At 44.4% G+C, this 25,284-nt stretch overlaps 1 protein-coding gene across 1 annotated transcript; it reads left to right on the top strand.

Annotated features, from left to right (window-relative positions):
• The first annotated feature begins 20,875 nt into the window (after positions 1-20,875).
• On the top strand, positions 20,876-25,031 carry TMEM215 (transmembrane protein 215). The gene has a single exon (XM_043547580.1). The coding sequence runs from the start codon at positions 21,406-21,408 to the stop codon at positions 22,111-22,113; it is 708 nt and encodes a 235-aa protein (XP_043403515.1). The 5' UTR covers positions 20,876-21,405; the 3' UTR covers positions 22,114-25,031.
• Positions 25,032-25,284: the final 253 nt, after the last annotated feature.

Consider the following 25,284-nt stretch of genomic DNA (forward strand, 5'->3'; position numbering starts at 1 on the left):
CTCTAACGTATAAGGTAAAAGCACACAAAAGACCAGATTTCTTGGGGAGAGACCAGTTTTCATGGTCCGTGACGCGTTTTTCATGGCTGTGAATTTGGTAGGGCCCTACAGATAATCTCTCAATCTTTATTCTGACAAACTAAACAGATTGAGCGCATTAATGGTCTCCCTATAAGGCATTGTCTAGGCCCTTGAATAATTTTTATGGTTCTTTTAGGGACCCTCTCCAATTTTTCAACATCCTTTTAAAAACATTGACACCAGAGCTGTACTCAATATTCCAGTATCCCTCTCACTAATGCCATGTACACAAGTTAAATCACCTCCCTAATTCTACTCACTACACCCCAGTTTACACATCCAAGGCTCATATTAGTCCCTCTTAGCCAGTGTGATACTGAAAGCTCATGTTCAGTTGCTCGTCACTGTGACCCTGTGATGGGGTGTCTACCCCACCCTCACCCTACAGGATTTAATGCAGGCCAGATGGACCAATTAACCAATTAGGATGCTAATTAAGGAGGCTCAGCTGGACAGGAATAGGCAGGGCCTATAAAACCCAGGAGCTGACAGCAGAAGGGCTTGCTGGGAAAAGGCAGGCACTCCCAGGAGAAAGGGAGGCGTGAGTAGAGACTGCAGGCTGCAGTCATAGATTCATAGATATTTAGGTCAGAAGGGACCATTATGATCATCTAGTCTGACCTCCTGCACAACGCAGGCCACAGAATTTCACCCACCACTCCTGCAAAAAACCTCACACCTATATCTGTGCTATTGAAGTCCTCAAATCGTAGTTTAAAGACTTCAAGGAGCAGAGAATCCTCCAGCAAGTGACCCGTGCCCCATGCTACAGAGGAAGGCGAAAAACCTCCACGGCCTCTTCCAATCTGCCCTGGAGGAAAATTCCTTCCCGACCCCAAATATGGCGATCAGCTAAACCCTGAGCATATGGGCAAGATTCATCAGCCAGATACTACAGAAAATTCTTTCCTGGGTAATTCAGATCCCACCCCATCTAATAGCCCATCACAGGCCATTGGGCCTATTTACCATGAATATTTAATTACCAAAACCATGTTATCCCATCATACCATCTCCTCCATAAACTTATCGAGTTTAATCTTAAAGCCAGATAGATCTTTTGCCCCCACTGCTTCCCTTGGAAGGCTATTCCAAAACTTCACTCCTCTGATGGTTAGAAACCTTCGTCTAATTTCTAGTCTAAATTTCCTGGTGGCCAGTTTATATCCATTTGTTCTTGTGTCCACATTGGTACTGAGCTTAAATAATTCCTCTCCCTCTCCGGTATTTATCCCTCTGATATATTTATAGAGAGCGATCATATCTCCCCTCAACCTCCTTTTAGTTAGGCTAAACAAGCCAAGCTCCTTGAGTCTTCTTTCATAAGACAAGTTTTCCATTCCTCGGATCATCCTAGTAGCCCTTCTCTGTACCTGTTCCAGTTTGAATTCATCCTTCTTAAACATGGGAGACCAGAACTGCACACAGTATTCCAGGTGAGGTCTCACCAGTGCCTTGTATAACGGTACTAAAACCTCCTTATCCCTACTGGAAATACCTCTCCTAATGCATCCCAAGACCTCATTAGCTTTTTTCACGGCCATATCACATTGGCGGCTCATAGTCATCCTATGATCAACCAATACTCCAAGGTCCTTTTCCTCCTCTGTTACTTCTAATTGATGCGTCCCTAGCTTATAACTTAAATTCTTGTTATTAATCCCTAAATGCATGACCTTACACTTCTCACTATTAAATTTCATCCTATTACTATTACTCCAGTTTACAAGGTCATCCAGATCCTCCTGTAGGGTATACCTGTCCTTCTCTAAATTGGCAATACCTCCCAGCTTTGTATCATCCGCAAACTTTATTAGCACGCTCCCACTTTTTGTGCCAAGGTCAGTAATAAAAAGATTAAATAAGATTGGTCCCAAAACCGATCCTTGAGGAACTCCACTGGTAACCTCCCTCCAGCCCGACAGTTCACCTTTCACTAGGACCCGTTGTAGTCTCCCCTTTAACCAATTCCTTATCCACCTTTCAATTTTCCTATTGATCCCCATCTTATCCAATTTAACTAATAATTCCCCATGTGGCACGGTATCATATGCCTTACTAAAATCTAGGTAAATTAGACCCACTGCGTTTCCTTTGTCTAAAAAATCTGTTACTTTCTCAAAGAAGGAGATCAGGTTGGTTTGGCACGATCTGCCTTTTGTAAAACCATGTTGTATTTTGTCCCATTTACCATTGACTTCAATGTCCTTAACTACCTTCTGCTTCAAAATTTTTTCCAAGACCTTGCATACTACAGATGTCAAACTAACAGGCCTATAATTAACCGGATCATTTTTTTTCCCTTTCTTAAAAATAGGAACTATGTTAGCAATTCTCCAATCATACGGTACAACCCCTGAGTTTACAGATTCATTAAAAATTCTTGCTAATGGGCTTGCAATTTCATGTGCCAATTCCTTTAATATTCTTGGATGAAGATTATCTGGGCCCCCCGATTTAGTCCCATTAAGCTGTTTGAGTTTCGCTTCTACCTCAAATATGGTAATGTCTACCTCCATATCCTCATTCCCATTTGTCATGCTACCATTATCCCTAAGATCCTCTTTAGCCTTATTAAAGACTGAAGCAAAGTATTTGTTTAGATATTGCGCCATGCCTAGATTATCCTTGACCTCCACTCCATCCTCAGTGTTTAGCGGTCCCACTTCTTCTTTCTTTGTTTTCTTCTTATTTATATAACTATAGAACCTTTTACTATTGGTTTTAATTCCCTTTGCAAGGTCCAACTCTACTTGACTTTTAGCCTGTCTCACTTTATCCCTACATGTTCTGACCTCAATAAGGTAACTTTCCTTGCTGATCCCTCCCTTCTTCTACTCCCTGTATGCTTTCTGCTTTTTCTTAATCACCTCTCTGAGATGCTTGCTCATCCAGCTTGGTCTACAACTCCTGCCTATGAATTTTTTCCCCTTTCTTGGGATGCAGGCTTCCGATAGCTTCTGCAGCTTTGATTTAAAATAATCCCAGGCCTCCTCTACCTTTAGATCCATAAATTCTTCAGTCCAATCCACTTCCCTAACGAATTTCCTTAATTTTTGAAAGTCAGCCCTTTTGAAATCAAAAACCCTAGTTGCAGATTTATCTTTGTTAATCCTTCTGTTCAGTTTGAACAGAATTAGCTCATGATCACTTGAACCAAGATTATCCCCTACAACCATTTCTTCTATGAGGTCCTCACTACTCACCAAAACCAAATCTAAAATGGCATCCCCTCTAGTTGGTTCAGCAACTACTTGATGAAGGAATCCATCAGCTACCGCATCTAGGAAAATCTGAGCCCTATTATTATTACTAGCACTCGTCCTCCAGTCTATATCTGGGAAGTTAAAGTCTCCCATGATCACACAGTTTCCATTAGTATTTACTTTATTAAAAACATTAAAAAGGGCTCTATCCATACCCAAATTAGATCCCGGCGGTCTAAAGCACACCCCAAGCACTATCCCAGGGGAGGCTCTAATAGTTTTTTTCCCCAATTTAATTTTTGCCCAGATGGACCAGTCATATCCATTTCATCGCTTCTTATTTCTTTACATTCTATCTCATCATTGATATACAATGCTACTCCACCACCTTTACCTTTATTTCGGTCTTTCATAAACAGCACATACCCTTCAATACCTGTAGTCCAGTCATGACTACTATTCCACCATGTTTCTGTTATCCCTATAATATCTGGTTTCACTTCCTGCACCAGTAGCTCTAGTTCCTCCATTTTGTTGCCTAGGCTCCTCGCATTAGTGTACAAACATCTTAATTTTTGCTCTTTGGCCTCGCTCACATTCTGTACCCTATTAGGCACGGTCATTCTACAGCCAGTATAACCTATTAGACTTGTATCTACACTGCCCTTCCTCCTACCCACGGCTGTATCCCCTCTTACTTCATTTTCTTTCCTCTCAATGCTAAATTCAGGCGTGGAGATTACCTGGACATCTCCCAACCATCTCCCCCAAATTCCTAGTTTAAAGCTCTCTTAATCAGTTGTGCCAGCCTCCATCCTAGAAGTCTATTTCCTTCCCTACTCAGATGAAGTCCATCCCGAGAGAACTGTCCTCTATCCATGAATGCCTCCCAGTGGCCATACATCCCAAAGCCCTCCTTATAGCACCACTGCCTAAGCCATCTGTTGATAGTCATAATCTTGTCACACCTTTGTTGCCCTTCTCTAGGAACAGGCAGAATCCCACTAAAGATCACCTGAGCCTCAATTTCCTTAAGTGTCTTCCCCAGCCTAGCATACTCTCCCTTAATACTTTCCAGCGAGAATCTAGCCGTATCATTTGTTCCCACATGAAGGATAATTAGGGGATTCTTTCCTGCTCCCTTTAGAATCCTTTTCAACCTCAGATCTACATCCCGTATCTTAGCACCTGGAAGGCAGCACACCCTTCTATTCTCTGGATCAGCTCTGGTTACAGGCCTATCTATTCTTCTCAGTAAAGAGTCCTCAATCACATACACCTGCCTTTTCCTGGTGACGGTGCTATTCTCCAGTCTATCCCCTGTTCCCTCTGGCTGCAAGTTCTTTCCATTCCTATTCTCCCTTGTAATCCTCTTTAACCCATCCTGTATCCTCCTGGGGATCATATTTGGTGTAATCTCCATTAACTCTTTCCCTTTTCCTATAGGACTAGCTGCTCTTCTCTTCCTCCTTGCCCTTCCACCTTCAGTGACTACCTGCTGAGCCCCTTCTTCATTTTCCAACTCTGCAAACCTATTCTTGAGCTCTGTTTTTCCTTCATTAGCCCGTCTTTTCCTCTGCCTGGTTCTTTTAGTCACATGCTTCCACTGACCACTTTCCTCACCCAGTCTCCCCTCAGAATTCCCCAGTCCTGCTTCCATCTGCAAGTCTGAGCTTTTCCCTTCAGATACCTCATGTCTTTGCTCCATAATCTGCTCAAACCCCTTCCTAAACTCAACCAGACTTTCCACCTGCATCTCCAAACCTCGGATCTTTTCCTCCATCAGCTCTATCAGACGGCATTTCATACAGACAAAACTCTTACCAGGTGCCCCCTCCAGGATCATGTACATACCACAGCTTCCACAACCAGTCATCTTCATTGTGTCTTCCACTACATGGGTCACTCCCACTGCTGCCTCTGTATCTGTCATCGCCTTCCCACCTAAATCCTGTTAATCTGGGAAACACAAACCACACCCAAAACACCACCCCCCACAGCAGAAAAAAAAAAAGAAAGGAGAAAAGAGAGGAGGCTTTGGGAACTGGTAGTCTCAGGAAGGAAAGGGGAACCAATAGTAGGAAGCAGCCCAGGGATAGAGCAGTGATGCCAGAGAGAGACAGATCAGACTGCTGAGTTGAGGGTCTCTGGGCTGGACCCCGGAGAAGAGGGCAGGCCCAGGTTCCCCTACCAGCCACTGGCACACGGATAGTGATTTGCCCTATTATATACCTCTAGATCTTTTTTAGTGTCACTGCTTTTCAAGATTCATTCCTCCATTCTGCAAGCTTAGCAACACATGAGCTATGCCTATCTACATCTGGCATTAGGAAGAGAGGAGGCAGCTAATAATTTCTCCCCCAGCTGCTTGCAGTCCCACAAATTGTAAGGACAGTCATGAAGATGACAGCTGCCCTGCTATAATAAAAACTTCTCAATCTGATGTGTAGAACAGTACATGGATAGTACATTGAGTAAAAGGAGTGTTTAAAAGGTTTGTTTAGGGTTTTTCTTCTGAGGAAAAAGAAAAGATTGATGATAAAATCAACTGTTATACATCATTGTGTAACCCAGAGAGGGTTGGCGTATACGGTAATGAATTATATTTTGATGAAGGTACTTTAGTATATTCATGCAGTTTTTTGGCTAAAATTCTCAAATTTTATAACTGACTGATCTCTGTATAGCAACATGGAAAATGCTACATATACCAACAACCTTCCCTACAGCCTGAACAACCTTAGATCTCAGGTGTAACTACAAGATGGGGTTTCTTATACCTGGATGGCAGTGCAAACTTTGATTTAGGCCTATAGCCTTTTGGGGAATCTAATCTATTAATTTCGGAGCCAGTTTTTTATTTCACTAAGGGAAAGTGTGTAGTGAAGGCTGCTGAGGAGCAGCTATGTGGTCTTTTTGGAATGCATGTGAATTAAATAGTTTTTCCTTTTTAATGGAGTAGAAGATTTAAAATCTTCTGGTTAGGGGATTATAGGGAATCTCCTGATATAGAGGTCTGATTTGAACAACCAGAGGCTGCATCTTCTAGCAGAGTTCATGCAGTGCTAAAGGTGATATAAAGATACCCAGAAGACTCGCTTTAGCTGTGAGATCTAGGCCAAGAGTAAGAATGCTTGATTATGCTGTAATTTAAACTCCTTCGAGCTGACTGCAGTTGTTCATTTTTGTATTTCAACCATTTCCCCCACTTTTTACATTTTAACATAACTAGAAGCTAATATGACAGGTTTCAGAGTAACAGCCATGTTAGTCTGTATTCGCAAAAAGAAAAGGAGTACTTGTGGCACCTTAGAGACTAACCAATTTATTTGAGCATAAGCTTTCATGAGCTACAGCTCACTTCATCGGATGCAACATACAATGAAGTGAGCTGTAGCTCACGAAAGCTTATGCTCAAATAAATTGGTTAGTCTCTAAGGTGCCACAAGTACTCCTTTTCTTTTTAGAAGCTAATATAAAATCCTTCTGCATTTCTTATATAAGATAGCCTCTCCCCTTTCTTCAGTGTCTGAACAGCACACACACACACACTCAGGAATGACAGTGTGTCTTGTGATGGATACCTAAGCTTTTGCCAGTTGTGAGTAATGCAGTCATCCTGAACATGCAGCAACATAAACTTTACAGCATACTTTTAGTACAGAATACTTTTGATACATCTCTCTGCATAAAGTCTACTTAAATGGAGGCCATCTAACAGCCCATTTGTTTTTCATTTCCAATAAATTATTCTTTTACTAGTAATTATTACAGTGCAACCAGCTTTCCTTTCTAAATTCAATAGCGATACTTGCACTTCCAGTAATAAACACAAGTAATCCTTTCCTATTTGGACCTGTATACAGAGACATGTATAACATAATACAGCATGACTGATTTTTCAGAGTCCTTATGGATATTGTTTAATGAAATGCTCTTCCATTATTTGGCTTTTTAACAGACCTGTAGATAAGGATTTAAGAAAATCATGTTAATTTCCTAATGAGGAAACATTACATTCAAAGAGGACATACTCTTAAATCTTAGTCCATTGTAGACTAGTTAGATGATCTCAGAAGCATATTTTAGCTCCTCTAAAGTGAGAGCAAGGATACGTTTGCACGGGATAAGATTTTATATATTTGCTGTGAAAAGCTAGAGTGTACATCAGCCACAGTGTGGGAAGCTTCTGAGAGACTGATTTTCCCCTTGCGTATCTGATCCTCTCCTTGTTATTCCCAGGCTTGTTTCTGTGCAGTTCTCCAAACAACCATGCCCTACCCCCATGTTCCATATATATATTATCCATACCGGGGAAGAAAAGAAAAGTAAAGAAAGGACAAACATCCTTATATCTTACCAAGAACAGCCTCCCAAGGCAAGGGCTGAAAGACCGAATGCTTGAGACATTTAAAGCTAGAATAGAAAACACACTATTAAATCTCAGCTGGGCCAGGTCCCTCAGATGATGTCAGTGTAGCTCATTTATTCCAATGGAGTTGCACCAATTTACACCAGCTGAGGATCTGGCCCATTGGAGGGACGAATCCAGAGTTTACAGGGTAATGAACTGCATGCCATAGGTAGTGGTGCAAGTAGAATTCATTTCTTACCGGTACATTGCAATCATGGGAGGGACATGAAGGGGGGACACATGACCTCCCCACATGACTCCTCCCTGCCCCTTCACTCTCCTCATCCCCTCCCCATGATCCATCCCATGTTACCGGGGGGGGAGAGAGGGGCTCTGCCCTCCTCCTGCTGTGCCAGAGACTTCTGAACCGCAGGGCTCTCCCGAACTGCAGCGGTGAAAGGAGCAGAACATGGGGCCGCGGGGCAGCCCCACACCAGCAGCTCCTCTGGCATGGCTGTACCGCCCCCAGCCCTTCCACGCAGCTGCGTCTCCTGAGTTGTGCCTGGGGTCTGCACAGCAGCCCCACCGGAGGACAGGGCTGGGGGCGGGACTGGGGGAGGTACAACCACGCCAGAGGAGCTGCACATTCTGCTCCTTTCGCCGCTGTGGTTGCCGGGAGAGCCCTAAAGTTCAAAAAGGTAATAGAAGCTTCTATAATAAGCAAGCTCTATATGTCTTTTAGAGTTAACCCTGGCCAATCACTGGGGAACTCTTGCTTATGCTTAGAAAACTTCGTTCCTCAGCATTCAAGCAGCATAGAGATAATTTCGAACAGAACAGGCAATAGTCAAGTCACTCATCCCCTGTCATCCACTCCCAGCTTCTGGCAAACAGAGGCTAGGGACCCTCAGAGCATGGTGATGCATCCCGGCCCATCCTGGCTAAGTTCCATTGATGGACCTGTCCTCCATGAGCTTATCTAGTTCTTTTTTGAATCCTGCTATAGTCTTGGCCTTCACAACATCCTCTGGCAAAGCGTTCCACAGGTTGACTGTACATTGTATGACGAAGTATTTCCTTTTATTTGTTTTAAACCTGCTGCCTATTCATTTCATTGGGTGACTCCTAATTCTTGTTCTATGTAAAGGATTAAATAACATTTCCTTATTCACTTTCTCCACACTAGTCACGATTTTATAGACCATCTATCTATCTATCTATCTATCTATCAATCATATCCTCCCTTAGTCGTCTCTTTTCCAAGCTTAAAAGTCCCAGTCTTTTTAATCTCTCCTCATATGGAAGTTGTTCCACACCCCTAATCATTTTGTTGCCCTTCTCTGTACCTTTTCCAATTCCAATATATCGTTTTGAGATGGGATGACCAGATCTGCATACAGTATTCAAGATATAGGCAGACCATAAATTTATAGAGAGACATTATGATATTTTCTGCCTTGTTACCTATCCCTTTCCTAATGGTTCCTAATGTTCTATTAGCTTTTTTGACTGCTGCTGCACATTGAGTGGATGTGTTCAGAGAACTATCCACAATGACTCCAAGATCTCTTTCTTGAGTGGTAACAGCTAATTTAGACCCCATCATTTTGTATGTATAGTTGGGCTTATGTTTTCCAATGTGCATTACTTTGCATTTATCAACATTGAATTTCATCTGCCATTTTGTCGCCCAGTCACCCTGTTTTGTGAGATCCCTTTATAATTCTTCACAGTCTGCTTTGGACTTAACAATTTCACACTTGTTAACGTGTCTCTCCTGATTGTGGGGATTTACAGTTTCAGAGCAAACACTTGTAGTTATAGAGCAAATACTTAAATATTATCTTACAACATGTGATAGAGATATTATAAATGAGATTAATGCAATGCAGCAATTTACAAACATTGCAGAGTCTAAATACATTTTATAAATCTAATACCTATTTTACCAATACTAACCCACAGATGAACCAGGCTTATTTACAGCTGTGCATTTGTCAGTGTTCATTGAGGCCTAGGGGCTTTGACATGAGCTGGCACCTGGTCAGCCCGAGTCACAGAGTGCATCTGCACAGCATCTATCTAACCCCACTGGCTGCCCACACATCTGAGGATCCCACAGGACTTGTGGGGCTTCGTCCTTGGCAATCAATCAGTTGGGGACAATGAATGGCCACCATGACTGAAGAGCAATGTCCAGCTAACAAGTCTGATTTGAAGCTGTCATGCAGGGCCTGTTTCAGAGCAAGGTATTACACAGCATGAGTAAGGGTGCCAGAATCTGTCCCAATATGATGATCCCTGCAAATATGTGGTGATTTAATCTATGAGCAGGTATACTCTCCCTATGGCTAGCACCTTACCAAATTCACACTCCATTTTGGTCAATTTCTTGGTCACAGGATTTTAAAAATAATAAATGTCATGATTTCAGCTATTTAAATCTGAAATGTCATGGTGTTGTAATTGTAGGGGTTCTGACCCAAAAAGGAGTTGTGGGTCACAAGGTTATTGTAAGGGGGGTTGCAATATTGCCACCCTTACTTCTACACTGCTGCTTCAGAGCTGGGCAGCCAGAGGGTGGCAGCTGCTGGCCGGGAGCCCATCTCTGAAGGCCGAGCCGCCGTCAGCAGCAGCACAGAAGTAAGGATGACATGGTATGGTATTTGCCACCCTTACTTCTGCGCTGTGGCCTGCAGAGCTGGGCCCTCAGTCAGCAGCTGCCACTCTCTGGCCGCCCAGCTCTGAAGGCCGCAGCACAAAAGTAAGGGTGGCATAATATGGTATTGCAGTCCTTATTTCTGCGCTGCTGCTGGTGGGACGCTGCCTTCAGAGCTGGGCGCCCGGCCAACAGCTGCCACTCTCCAGCCACCCAGCTCTGAAGGCAGCGCAGAAGTAAGAGTGGCAATACCGCAAGCCCCCTAAAATAACCTTGCAACCCCCCTGCAACTTCCTTTTGGATCAGGACCCCCAATTTGAGAAATGCTGGTCTCCCCCATGAAATCTGTATAATATAGGGTAAAATCACACAAAAGACCAGCTTTCATGGGGGGAGACCAGATTTCACAGTCCGTGACATGTTTTCTCTTGGCTGTGAATTGGTAGGGCCCTACATATGGCACACTGTGGATACAGGCACCCTATTCAATGTGGGATGGGTGGCAAGGGAGGTAGGTTGCCAGGAAGGTGACGAAATAATGTGCAAGATAAGCAAAGAGGGAATGAGACCCAATGAGTGCTGAAATGAAGAAGGGAAGGAAAGAGGGTCAGAAGAAAAGATGATGCTCCGAGAGAAAGCCAGTGAAGCAGAGAGATGCACATGTCAGAGGATTAAGGAAACAGAGGCTTTCTGGAGGAGCTGGGGAAATCAGGCAAGATCCATTTTTATCTGTGATTGGAGGAGCAGAGAGATGCAGGCAGATGAAATGGCAGATACATCCAGAGATGAAGAGGAAGTGGTACACAGAAAGCCAGAGGAGCTGTAAGAGATGTGGCTGGAAGCTATGGGAGCCATAGCTAGAAGAGCTGTGAGAGATGCATTGGAAGAGCAGACAACAGCAGACCTGATGACAGACACAGCTAACACAAACCAGACTCACTGGAACAGTGATAGATGGGAAGATTTGTCAGATACAGTCAGACAAGGTATCTCTTTGAAAACAACTTCCAAATTAATTAGGAATACAACTGCAAAGTTAGTCACGATTATGCCTCAATTGCTTCAAATTATCATCCAGAACAAAGTGAGCACTCTTCTCTTTTCAATACGTTCTGTGTTTGCCTGCTCTCTCCCAGACAGACATACACTCATGCACTGCTGTTGCTCGTCCCTCCAGTACTACACATATTATGAGGCTACCTTCCCCCTCCACTCATACCAGTGGAGCCCTGCACTCATATGGACAAATACTCTTCCTGTGCCCTTCCCGCACAGAGAGAAAGAACAGAGAAGCCCTGGGGGTGGCCCTGTCCAACTCCCACTACACAATTCTCTCACTGACAGCTGCTAATGGAGGAATGAAGGTAGGCATTTTACTGTTAACTGTTGCAAACTCATCAGAAGTACAGAAACCAGGCCTGCAGCTCTTCAGACCTTGAGGGTCTGCCTTCAGATCAATGCAAGTAGTGATATCATTGTTAAAAAAAATCTGATGAATATGAATGGCATCAGAAAGAAGACATCTTTACAGTGTTAAATGAACAGAATTCTTGAGTGTTTACATTAATCCAGAAGATTAATTGAGAGTCACTGCTTTTTATTTTCTGTGTTCAGTGTGCTGTATTGGTTACACTCAATAATTCTTACCAGCATCTTCATTTGCTTTATGCTTAATTGGTTTTGGAAGCTCTGATCTTCCAAAGCGTCTACGTAAAATGAGTTATTTAGACTCTTTAAATCATAATCATTCATGTTATTGCTAATTTTCCCCATCAGACATGAAGAGAACAAACAACAGTGATCCCAGAGTCACCAGGCTCAGAAATGATTAGTGATTTTGGATGCCTCCATATTTGAGGACACCCCCCTGCCCACTCTTAAAATCAGGTCCCTTTAAAGGTGTCTCAAACTTGGGTCTCCAAAGTCACTAGCCCTTTCTGAAAACTTAGACCAAGGCATCTTGAGCTGGGCTCCCAAACACTAAAATTAGTGACCATTTTAGAAAGTTTGACCCTAAGTTTGTAAAACTCTTTGGGTTGAAATGTACTGTGTTAATGTCAGATACTGCTTAACAATTCATTACTATTCTATCATAGACCTTGCATGTTATTTCCATATAATTGCTACATTTTTGCATGAATAATGTTGAACAAAAAATTGGCTTTTTCTGTTACATGCAGTGTATGAAGGGCCAGGTGCAGCATGGCAGACTCCTGGGGAGAAATCCTGCTCTTATTGAAGTCAATGACAAACTCTCCTATTGAGTTCAATGCAGCCAGGATTGAGGCTCGAGTGCAAGTTTAAGGGCAGATTCTGACACAACTCATTTGGGTAATATCTTCTCCAAAAGTAGCTCTACTGAAATCAGTGAGGTCACTTGAAGAGTAAAGTATCACTCAGTATCAGGGTATCAGAATCTGGTTCCTGGAGTGGATAACCTATTCTTAAACTTGTTCTGCAGAACCTGTAAGCTAAGCAGGATACAGTTGTGTACATTTTGTCATTGGTTTGTTGCAAGGATTTTCATCAGAAAATTACTTTAATCAACAACACTTCATCATGTCCTGCCTCAAGGCCACTGTGCCAGCAAACAGCAGTCAAGCTCAGTTGATTTGTGGTGAAGATTCAGACTGAAGGGAGCTATTAAACTGTAAAGCCCTGAACATTTCTCCCCAGGTTGAACTCAAGAAGCATCAGAATCAGATGAAGTCTTCAGAGGCAAGCCCAGGTCTCTTAAAAGAATTGCAGAGCCACAGAGTTAGGCTAGAAGTCATAAACAATGCAGGTATGGGCATTTCTATGACCTGGAACATCAGCTGAATGGGTCACTGCTTTTTCAAATGGAGGAAGAGCCTGATAGACTGAAGAACATAAGGATGGAACCTGTATCCTTGCAATACATCAAGGGACACCAGTGAGCACTTTCGTTTTTAGTCATGGCTGAGAAACCATGAAAGAAGAGTGAATTGGAAGATGGATGCTGCGGTCTGCATTCGCCTCCAGGGATGAGATGAAGGCTACGAAGAAAAACTTTCTGAGACAAATCTTCAGCTGGTGTAAACTGGCATAGTTCCGCTGACTTCAGCTGCGTTGATCTGTGTTTGACAAAATCATCAACCCACATACCAAATCTAGGAATAGCTTGCAATCTAGACTTCCCAACACATAGAGAGTGCCGCAAGATCAGCCAACATGCTAAACCTCCTAATTGGACAAAGAAATGGAATTTCACCAGCACAAGGCCTATGCACCACTTAAGTCCCATCTTGAGGGCAGAAATGTGTGTTTGCTAGGATAGATTTCACTCAGACCAAACGGAGTGACAAGACGTGTCAAATTGTATTGATTTTGCTGACCTCAGCTGGGTACCTTTAGAAGTTGGAAAAGCATATTCAGTGTCACCCATGCTAACTTTGATAAGTACTGTGAATTTGGCTTATGGAGTCTTGATACTTGTGGGGGCGATGTGAGATGCTGTGTCTGGGCCCACTGCCAATTGCAACAGCATAGCTTAAAACTTCATCTATTATAACTGCTTCTCATCAGGGACTTGTGGAAACACATTAAGCTGAGTACAGTTGGTTTACATGGTTTTGCCAAGTCAGCGGTATATGGGGGTTATTAATTCCATTTTCATAATATCCTAATGAGATTCAGTAGTAGCTAAAATTGAAATCAGAACTGTGAAACAAAGGTTAAGATGAGGAAAAAGCATGCAGGAGGAGATAGGAAAAGGTAAACAAATCCTTCACTCAACCAATATCCCTTTTCATTACATCTACTTCTTTTTCCCCATGTACCATAAACCCAGCATACTAGTGCAGTCAAAAATATGAGCAGTGCAACATTTATAAAGAGAATATTGGTGTTTCCTGTAGACAGCTTGAATCAAATAATTAAGAAGCAGTTTGCCATTTGGTCCAGTGCACAAGTTAAAATTGAAACAATAAAGATTTGGAGCTGATTACTCTGTTCAGTTCTTCGGTGTTTCAGTAAGGTTACAGGTTTCAGAGTAACAGCCGTGTTAGTCTGTATTCGCAAAAAGAAAAGGAGTACTTGTGGCACCTTAGAGACTAACCAATTTATTTGAGCATGAGCTTTCGTGAGCTACAGCTCACTTCATCGGATGCATACTGTGGAAACTGCAGAAGACATTATATACACAGAGACCATGAAACAATACCTCCTCCCACCCCACTCTCCTGCTGGTAATAGCTTATCTAAAGTGATCATCAAGTTGGGCCATTTCCAGCACAAATCCAGGTTTTCTCACCCTCCGCCCCCCCACATTCCACCTGGATTTGTGCTGGAAATGGCCCACCTTGATTATCATACACATTGTAAAGAGAGTGGTCACTTTGGATGGGCTATTACCAGCAGGAGAGTGAGTTTGTGTGGGGGGGGGCGGAGGGTGAGAAAACCTGGATTTGTGCTGGAAATGGCCCAACTTGATGATCACTTTAGATAAGCTATTACCAGCAGGAGAGTGGGGTGGGAGGAGGTATTGTTTCATGGTCTCTGTGTATATAATGTCTTCTGCAGTTTCCACAGTATGCATCCGATGAAGTGAGCTGTAGCTCACGAAAGCTCATGCTCAAATAAATTGGTTAGTCTCTAAGGTGCCACAAGTACTCCTTTTCAGTAAGGTTATAGTTGACCAGAAAATGTACTTTTGATAAAATGTGTATGTTTATTCATCTGGGAACTGACAACAGTGCACTGTATATTATATAAGAGTATGTGGTCCCTGCCTCAAGAATCTTATAATCTAGGTAAAAAAAAAAAAAAAAAAGAGGCAAATCAAACACAAATTACTCTGGTCCAGGCTCTCAGTACCTTGCAGGACTGACTCCTCAGACGATTGTAAGGTCCTTGTCATCCTCAGATAGGTGTCCAAAAGCTTTTATTTTAGGTGGGTCAACTTTGGTAGACCAAAAGCAGTATCCCAAGATGGAATTTACTCAGAACACAAGAGCTAATATCTCTACCAGAGCAAAACATCTATGGGGTCTTTAAGGACCACAAGCATCAAGACCTTAGTTTTACTTCTCCAAAAGCAATTTTCTTCAAATGGCATACTGGGACATTGCTGCACTGAACCACCAATACCACTTCCTGCAGAACTCTGGGTTTTCTTTGGACATCTGTCTTCCAAGCAGAGACCCAGTCCAACCCTACTTAGTCTGGAAGAGCTGGCAAGATCACAGTCTGAAGTATGAACTTTTATTTCTGTAATGTCCCATTTCATTTTTTCCCTGTGGCTCCCTCTAATAATAAGCAACAATCAATTACTTGTATTGCAGGATGACAAGCCCCTGTAATGCCATGGGACCCGAAGGTGCTAAGATTTGCACAAAAAATGAACAAAAAGACAGTCCCTACCCCAAAGAGCTTACTTTTCTTCTTAGGTGTAACCCCAAGAGTAATTTAATAAACAATCTCAGTTACGATCACTTGTGTGAGAGATCAATGAGCCCTCCCCCCAATTTCTAGGTTAAAAATTCTTGGATAAATTTAGCAATTTGATCAGGGGTGGTTTCTGAACAGTCTTTTGGGTCTCCCTCTCTACCCCATCTGGGAAAGCTATGATCTTTATGCTGTTGTCCCTTCTTTGAACTGTTTTCTGAATTAAATTTGTCCTGCTTAGTTCCATCTTTGTTCTGACACTTTCTATAAGGGTTTTTCTGCTAAAAGGATCCTTGTCCTCTAAAGTGGCTATTCTCTTTCCATCTCAGTAACCCTGTCCCTTAAATTTGAAGGGTCAATTTTGTTTGTTTCATCTTCTGACATCCTCTGCAGTTCTTGCAGTATTCTGATAACATTTTTTTTTGCTGAGATCACTAATAGTGTCTAGATTTCTGCAAGTCTTCTGCTCCTTTGATGCAGTTTTTCAGTTTTCCCTTTTTAAGAATCCCAGCCAAGTGGTTAGATAGGATAGGATCATGGCCAAGTTGTCATTCACAGAGAGTTTTGTTTTGCTTTGTGTTAGTATTTTCTACATTAGGTGCTTTCAGCTCTGGCGACTAATAACCGTGAAATCTTAACAGCCATTCAATATATATATTGTATATAATACTGGGCCACATTCCCAACAACTGTATATGGGTACAGCTCCATGCATAATGTATTGGCTTCAAGTCAATGGGACTGCTTGCATGCTAAAAGGTAACTATGTGCTTGTTTTTTATGTGTCTCTATTGGTTTTAACGATGAAGTAAAAGTTCTGTGTAAGAATACTATAGGATACAAACAAGTAACAAATACGTGCTTTGCAAAAATGTGAGCAAAGGGATTGGGTTCTTGTTTACAGTGCCAGAGGTTCAAATCCCGTGAAACTCCTGGTAGCAGAAGTGAAAATTAACTTACCTTGGTACATGGTAGATTCTCCATCATTCGAAGTCTCTGAATGAACACTGATGTCTTCCTAAAAGATATGCTCTAGCTCAGCCAGAAGTCACCAGCTAGCTCTAAGAACTACTGAGTGAGATTCCATGGCCTGTGTTATGCAGGTCAGACTAGATGTTCAGAATGGTCCATTCTGGACTTACAATCTATGAAAAACAAAGTTCTGGATCACTGCATGAGTTTCCTCTGTAGAGATCTCATGAACCTCTCACTTGTACATCCATGCTTCCTTTAGATAAGAGAAAAGTTCTTCCCATGTCATGTGAAATTCTTCTGCTTCATCAACCTTATACAGAAGATATTCACATGATCAAGTCAGGTATAATAATGACCTATTTTGATGGGTGCAAACCAGGTGGAAGAATTTTGTAATTAATGTATGTTTCACACAAGCCTATAATCTCAGTTTTGTCTACACTATATCACAGAATCATAGAAGATTAGGGTTGGAAGAGACCTTAGGAGGTCATCTAGTCCAGCCCCCTGCTCAAAGCAGGACCAACACAAACTAAATCATCCCAGCCAGGGCTTTATCAAGCCAGGCCTTAAAAACCTCTGAGGATGGAGATTCCACCACCTCCCTAGGTAACCCATTCCAGTTCTTCACCACCCTCCTAGTGAAATAGTGTTTCCTGATATCCAACCTAAGACCTCCCACACTGCAACTTGAGACCATTGCTCCTTGTTCTGTTAGCTGCCACCACTGAGAACAGCCGAGCTCCATCCTCTTTGAAACCCCCCTTCAGGTAGTGGAAGGCTGCTATCAAATCCCCCTTCACTCTTCTCTTCTGCAGACTAAATAAGCCCAGTTCCTTCAGCCTCTCCTCGTAAGTCATGTGCCCCAGTCCCCTAACCATTTTTGTTGCCCTCCGCTGGACTTTCTCCAATTTGTCTACAGCCTTTCTGTAGTGGGGGGCCCAAAACTGGACTCACTATCCAGATGTGGCCTCACCAGTGTCAAATTGAGGGAAGTGATTATTCTCCTCTATCTGCAGGCAATGCTCCTACTAATGCAGCCCAATATGCCGTTAGCCTTCTTGGCAACAAGGGCACACTGTTGACTCATATCCAGGTAGTGTCTAAATTTTGTTTCTTCATACACATCTCCAAGAGCCTTTCTTTCAGCTCTACCCACACTGTGTAAGTCCTAATCATCTTACGCTTTGAATACATTGATATCTTCCTGCCTGACCTCGATACCTGAAAATCTGCCCCTGTCAATTCAATTCAAAATGCTGCTGCCACTATCATCTTCCACCCTTGCTATGTTAACCCCTCTTCAAATCTTTCCACTGAGTCCCCCTCTTCTAATGCATCACACATAACCTTCTCGTCCTAGCCTTCAAAGACAGCCACAGTTTAGGCCTGAGCTATCTATCCTATTAACTTAGCACTGCCAACCTTTGCTCTGCCAGTGATACTAGCCCAATCCCGCATTTGTCCACATTTCTTACAAGCACTTTCATGCTTTCTCCCATGCTGCCCTTTACACGCCAGACAAACTCCGAGTCATTTCTTACCAAGTACTACTTTCTTTATGGCCCTATGTCACAGTACATAGAGAAGACTGCCATCTGATAATGGCTGGGCAGGTGGTGAGTTGCGGTTCCTACTACAGCCTGGCTAAGCACAGCAGCCATAAGCTTGTGTGGGCCAAAACAGCCTTTTATCTTGTTTTATCTTGTCCTGTCCTCCCCACCCCCACCTTCTTGTTTGTCTCATCCACCTAGAGTTGCCAGGTGTCTGGTTTTCAACTGGAACACCCAGTTGAAAAGGGACTCTCCCCAGCCTGGTGAAAATGAGCAAGTGAGGGTGGGGGAGAGCGAGCGACAAATAATCATACCGCTGGGTGGGCTTTTCAAAAGCCTTCAGCCTTGACCCAGTATCTGCTCCCATTGAAGTCCACGGCAAGACTCCCACTGACTGTCATGGGATCAGCGTTCAGTCAGTGCTGTGTGCTTTTGCAAAATCACACCAGGCGTTTTCAGGGAAGGAGGTTTGCCCAGCCATGGGGGTGGTGGGAGGGAGGTATGCCCAGCCATTGTGGCACCAGCCTGGAAGCTGAGATGGTGCATCTATGCAGCAAAGTCAGGCTGGCCTCACAGCATGATCGAACAATATTAATGCCAATCTAGTTCTAGCAGCATAAGAAGGCACAACTGTTGCCAAAGCCAGTGCGTTAAAGGCCACGGAGGTCCCGGGCCATTGTACCCAAGTAAAGACTGCCCAGTTGGAACCCCCAGCCCCATGAATTCCTCAGGGGCCTCCCTTGACAGAAGTGGGTCAGCACGGAGGGAGGGGGGATCCCACTGCCAGGCTGTATCAGGAGCTCATTGGGATCACTGCCTATTGTACTGGTAGCTCCCCTGGCCCCACTTGGCTGTTTTTTGCAGAGTTCTGAGTCACCCACCAAAGCAGGCAGGAGCCAGCCCCCCACAGGCAGGCGGGACGCACCCAGGGAAAGCAACTAAGGGTGCCTCTGGGACTAGAGCCTCCATTGTCTGTGCTGGAGGGAAGAGGGGGCAGAGCTGAAGAGCTCTGTGGGGCTGGAAAGCTTCTCTCTCTCTCTCTCTCCATCAAATTGGTCCAAGGGAAGATACCAGCGCATTCCCCTTGCCTCTCTCATACCCCTTGGCACAGGGCTGAAGCAAATGCCCCTCCCCCATTTTCTTTGTGGGGGTTCATGCTACAGAGGGGAGCAAATGCCCCTCCCCCATTTTCTTTGTGGGGGGGGTTCATGCTACAGAGGAGACTGAGGATGGAATTCGGAGGGTGGTGGGGGGTACAGCCCCAACTCCCCCCTCAGCGCATACCTTCGTCCCATCCCCCCCGCAGGCAGCCTGCGCCGAGGGCTGCACCAGACCTCAGTCTCTGCCATGGCCCGGGGCACCTGGCGGAGGTGAGCCCTGCACGCGCAAGGCGCGCGGGGCCCGGGGGGGGGGGGGGGCAGGCACGCGCCTTGTCACTGACACACCTGCTCTGGGGCTCCGGGGCTGCGCCCCGCGCCGCTGCCCTGCCGCTGAGCTGGTCTGGCGGCGGCGGGGGCCGGGCAGCGCCCCGGGCCGCCCCGCTGGCTGGGCAGGCGGGATTCCCCGGCTGCATTTCGGGTCGCTGAGCTCGGGCTCCCACCCCAGCAGTGCCACGAGGCAGCGCTTCCCGGGGAGCGAGGCGTGCGGGGCGGGCTCTCCTGCGCCTCCCGCTCCCTCCCTCCGGCGCGTTTGCCACCCCCCTGAGCCCGCGGGCGGGCAGCACCTAACCTCTGGGTGGGGGCGAGGGGGACACGTGGAGTGCAGCTGAGCGACCTCTTGGCTCCTGCCGTCGCTCGCTGCTCATTGGTTTGAAAACTAACCAGCTTGGGGGGGAATCTCGGATCTTGAGCTGCACTTAATGAAACAGGCTGGGGGAGGGGGGAATCCTACTCAAGCAAAGCTCCCAGACTCTAAGGGGAATTTGCCGGGTCTCACCCACACACACACCCCTCTCGTGGGAACTTGCAGGAACCCCCCCCCCCCCCAGTGGGAATTTGCAGAGACACACAAACACACAACCCAGTGGGAATTTGCAGGGATACCCCCTTCTAGTGGGAATTTGCAGGGACACACACACACACACACACACACACAACCCCGTGGGAATTTGCAGGGATACCTCCCTCTAGTGGGAATTTGCAGGGACACACACACACACACACAACCCAGTGGGCATTTGCAGGGACACCCCCCCCCCACAAGTGGGAATTTGCAGGGACACACACACACACAGTGGGAATTTGCAGGAACACCCTCCCGGTGGGAACTTGCAGGGACACAGGAGCGCGAGCTCAGGGTGCCCAGGGCGCCGCGCGGCTAGCAGGCTGCAAAGGTCACATGCCCATCCGCTGCCCCATTGTGGGTGCGTTGGCTCGGAAAGGGCAGCGATCACTCTCTCTCGCAACGGGATCGTGGCACCCGCGGACACCCCTGCTCCCCCCTTTGGAAAAGCAAAGCTTTGGGAGGAATTCGCAGTGTTTTCCTTGCCGATGAGCACCTGCTCATTGCGGTACAACTCCGCTGATTTATGAACTCCCCTGAGGGGCTAGTAAGCACCCTCCCATACCCATGTGATGGAAGCTCCTGGGAGACTTTCTATTTCCTGACCCATTTCTCCCAGTCCTTAGCCCGTTCCTGGGCTTTTCTTTCATCGGCTGTAACACTAGAAGCCTGAAGTCTCTGTCTCTTTCCAGGATCTAAGTCCATCCCCCTCTGTCTCTGGCATGCACGCACATATGCCCTATAACTCACTGCTTCGGTTTTTTATGCACTACAATTGCTCTTAATGCATCTCCTCTTGGTTGATCTGGCCTAGGATCCAAAAAAGAGCCTCAGAGGCCCACGGGACTGTCCGGGTAAGATTACAACGAGCCCTTTTAGCCTGGTGCAGCATCCTCACTCGGGGGAAGCCAGCCAACCCTGCCTGGCAGAAGCGCTGGGATATTTTTAGGGGGACGGCATGGGATTTCCCCATTGACCCATTTCTCCCGGGAAGACGGTGGCGAGAGAAACAGGATCTGCTTTTGGTTTTTTATGGAAACTTTTTAATTGTGTGTTTATTGCAGCAAATCCCTCCAGAGGAAAGCTCTCAAAGGCAGGCTCATAAGCCTCATCAGCTTTGCACTGCCTTTGAAGGAGAGCGGTCGGATGATCTGCATGGTGTGAGGAGCCATGAGACCAGACGACATTAACCCTAGGACGGGACTAGTGGTGGCTTTGGTCAGCGTCTTCCTTGTTTTTGGCTTCATGTTTACCGTTTCTGGGATGAAAGGGGAGACCCTGGGAGACATCCCCCTCCTGGCAATAGGACCTGCTATTTGCTTGCCGGGCATCGCTGCCATTGCACTAACGAGGAAAACAGATGGCTGCACCAAATGGCCTGACAACAAGCGACCCTGCAGCAAAAAGGCGAAAGACAAGGAAGTGGTGGAGCTGCTGAGAACGCCCTCGGATCTGGAATCGGGCAAAAGCAGCTGCGATGAGCTAGCCAAGAAGGCATACCTGAAGGACAGGAAAGTGCCGAAGGGAGAGGACTCTGTGTCCATCTGCACCACCACCACAACCACCACCACCGCGGGAGAATGCAAGAGCCTGATCAAAAGGGTGGACCAGGAGGAGATGCTGAGATACCTGGAGACCTGCTACCCGGAGATGCCAGGGAACGTGCTAGTGGGAGAGGGTCCCACTTACAGTGCCTTGGAAAAGAAGAGTTCTCCTCCCTGGGACAGTGTTGCCTGCCCTGACACAGAGGACAACATTTTTGTGGCTCCAAAAGACAGTATAATTGTCTGTTCCTACAACGAGAATAGCCCTTACGACAGATATTGTTGTTATATAAACCCTACTAGAGTCAGCTCGGACCATGAGACTATAGTTTGAATGATGCCCATTTTATATATCTCTATGTATTTTTACAGACTCTACATCTTTCAGCTCTTAATAGGGAAAAGTAGCTGATTGCACTGCATGGAACACTCCTCATACTATTACAAATGTAACCTGGTATGTGACTGATGCTCAAACCTTTTGTGCCTGAAATACTTTCTGTAAGTAAATAAGCATGTTTAAGGCTAAGAACTCCTTCTTCTTTGTGAAAATCAATATTGATTTTTTAAAAAAATGTCAGTGCTGAATATTTTGTCCAGACACCCTCTCTCCCGAGACCCCAACTCCTCGACAAGTTGGCAAGATGAAGGCATTGACTGTCAGCTAAAATCAAGGCAAGAATCAAAAGTCTGGAGCTCCCTGTGTAAAATAACATGCAATATGGATGAGTGGATCTTAGGAATAGTGTCACTTCCTTTATTTCTGAAGGAACTGATAGAAGCCAACATGCAGTTGAATTAGTTGGCTGTCTGATGTTAAGCTGTTAGAAAAGCTTTTCAGTTCAATCAGTCTTCAGGCAGGCAAAAACTGACTTCAGTTTTCCGCTCTTATTAGATTTTACATGACCTTGTTTTAGGAAATCAAAGAGCAACATTGTAGGCTATTACCCTGCAAGCCTCCTGAGTCGAGGAAGGGGACTAGGATAGAGAGAATTTTTGAAGGCAAATCTACCAGCAGTCATATCAAAGGTACAAGTGTTCGGCTATTTTGCTTCATTCTTATTTGTTAATGAATCCACCAAAGTCTTTCTAATATGTGTGGCACTTACAGCTGTACTTTATAACAAGGTATTGATAAAATCATTGCAGAGACTTAGCAGCAGGGGTCATTGGATTTGGGAGATTATATATATATACATATAATCACTTGGAGATTTAGGGCCTGATCCAACTCCCACTGAAGTCAACAGACTCCTATTGGCTGTAACGGAAGCTGGATCAGGCTCTTTGCTGGGGGAGGGATAGCTCAGTGGTTTGAGCATTGGCCTGCTAAACCCAGGTTGTGAGTTCAGTCTTTGAGGGGGCCATTTGGGATCTGGGGCAAAAATTGGGGATTGGTCCTGCTTTGAGCAGGGGGTTGGACTAGATGACCACCTGAGGTCCCTTCCAACCCTGATATTCTATGAAGTGTCATCTTCACATACCTTTTCAAAAACTCCAGATGTTTATCTATGGATCTTGAATAATGATATTTTATTCAATATTATGAAAGCCATTTTTTAAGGTGGGGGAGACTAGAGAAATATGGTTGGCATGATTTTTCCACAACCATGCGGTACGTTTTGTTAACTAGTTCACTGATCACAGATTCATAATACTGGAACCATGACCTGACTGATGCGAAAGCATAGTGGTTAACCCTTCAGAACCTGCAGACTGCACACACATATATAATACAAATTACATAAACGTACTACAGATTACACATACTCTAACGTGTATATTACCATATGAGATAGTATAGATACAATATAATATATATATACATGTAATCTATACAGCCAATCTAAGGGTTAAACTTTTAGAAAAAAATGTTTGCTGAAGCATAAAATAATTTGTTAGCATTTCACAGACAAAGCCTTGATTTCCATAACAAAATGCTCAACAACCGCTGTAAAAAGTCTTGCCCTGTTGGAAGTCTTAATAACAGTTCTTGCTTTAGTTTTTTTTAATAAACCATAATTTGCACCAGACAGACTTATTGAACTACCAGTGTAAAGAGAAGCCACCCCTGGCTAACAGGACCCTGCGAATATTCTGCAGAAACTGCTCTGGAATTTTCCACTGAGAGATTGAAAGCTGAACAACTCCTCATTATGTCTGTGCAATTATTTGGAAAATGAAAGGAAACCTCAGGCATCCTGAGGGTCCATCCATTTGGAAACTGCTCTCAAATTGTTACAGACAACCAGCTCAAAGGAGATTGCCAAAGGGAGGTTTGGGAAGATTTCCCAGCATGGGCATTCTCTGCTTCTCTCTGGTGCACTAAACGTAACATTGTTTATTTTATTTACACATTTATGTACTGATTTTTCACAGATTGCCATTGCTGTGGCATCTGGGTGCTATTCAAACAAATAAAACAAATACAGGTTAGTCTCAGTCAGGTACAGCCAGTTAATATTAATACACCATAGGTCTTGCTGCTGTGTTGTGTAGTTCAGGGACTCGTATTTGCAAAACTCGAGCTTTTGTCAGAGTAAATGAGTCCCACAGAGAGAGACCCTCAACTGAATATGTTCAACTTCCAGCCCTGGACAAAGACACTCCAGGGATTGTCTCCAAGAATAGCTCAAGAGATCTTAATCACCATAACAGAATATAGGGCCTGATCTTGCAAGGTGCTGAGCATCTCCTGGATGGTGCTGAAAGCCAGATCCTGCTCCCATTAAAGTCAATAGCTAAAATCCAACTGACTCCCATGGTGCAGAATATGGCATTCTGAGTGCCTTCAGGCCCCATCAGTGGTAGTTGAGGATGTTCAATATAGTGCAAGAGGTGCTTAGCACCACTTGAGATCAGGCCCATCAGCAGAAAGGCAACCTCTCAGATAACTGAGTCCTGAATTGTAGAGACTACAATGTAAACAACCCCTTGCATTGTGTTTGGTAGCAAATAAGTAGCCCATGCAGAACACCGATTAGGACAGTTCTGCAAATATGTATGAAGAAGAGGTTGAATGTTTTTTTTTGCTTAGGTTTAAATGCTGTCTGCCAAACCACACATTTGAAACGTATTAGAAAGGTCTCTAATAAGGCTAGGCAATAAATTCTAATGGCAAATGGCATGACAAAGATATAATATGCAATCAAGCAACTCTGAGTCATGGACTATATTCCATTCGTACTGTTAGACCTCAGGGTTTTGCTTTTTCATTAATGAAAGCAGATTTTTATGGCAGTGAAAGTTACTCACAATTTTAAAAAATTGAATGTTAAAAATAGTGAAGATTATGGGTGGAATCCTGGCTCCATTGAAGTCAATGGGTCCAGGATTTTACATGTTAAGTTTAAAGAGTATTTATAGGTCATTTAACATAAGCACAAATAGGAATTTGAAACCAGAGGAATATGGACAAACCTTCTCTGAAATCTCTCTAGTTGAGAATCTTTCCTTTTCCCATGTTCAGTATTACTTTTAATTAATGGAATAGAGTGAAATCAGG

Source organism: Chelonia mydas, chromosome 5 (genome assembly GCF_015237465.2).
Source record: "Chelonia mydas isolate rCheMyd1 chromosome 5, rCheMyd1.pri.v2, whole genome shotgun sequence".
Classification (NCBI taxonomy): domain Eukaryota; kingdom Metazoa; phylum Chordata; order Testudines; family Cheloniidae; genus Chelonia; species Chelonia mydas.

Excerpts from the sequence above, each read along its gene's own strand:
- TMEM215 (XM_043547580.1), top strand. The coding sequence starts at position 21,406 with ATGAGACCAGACGACATTAACCCTAGGACGGGACTAGTGGTGGCTTTG.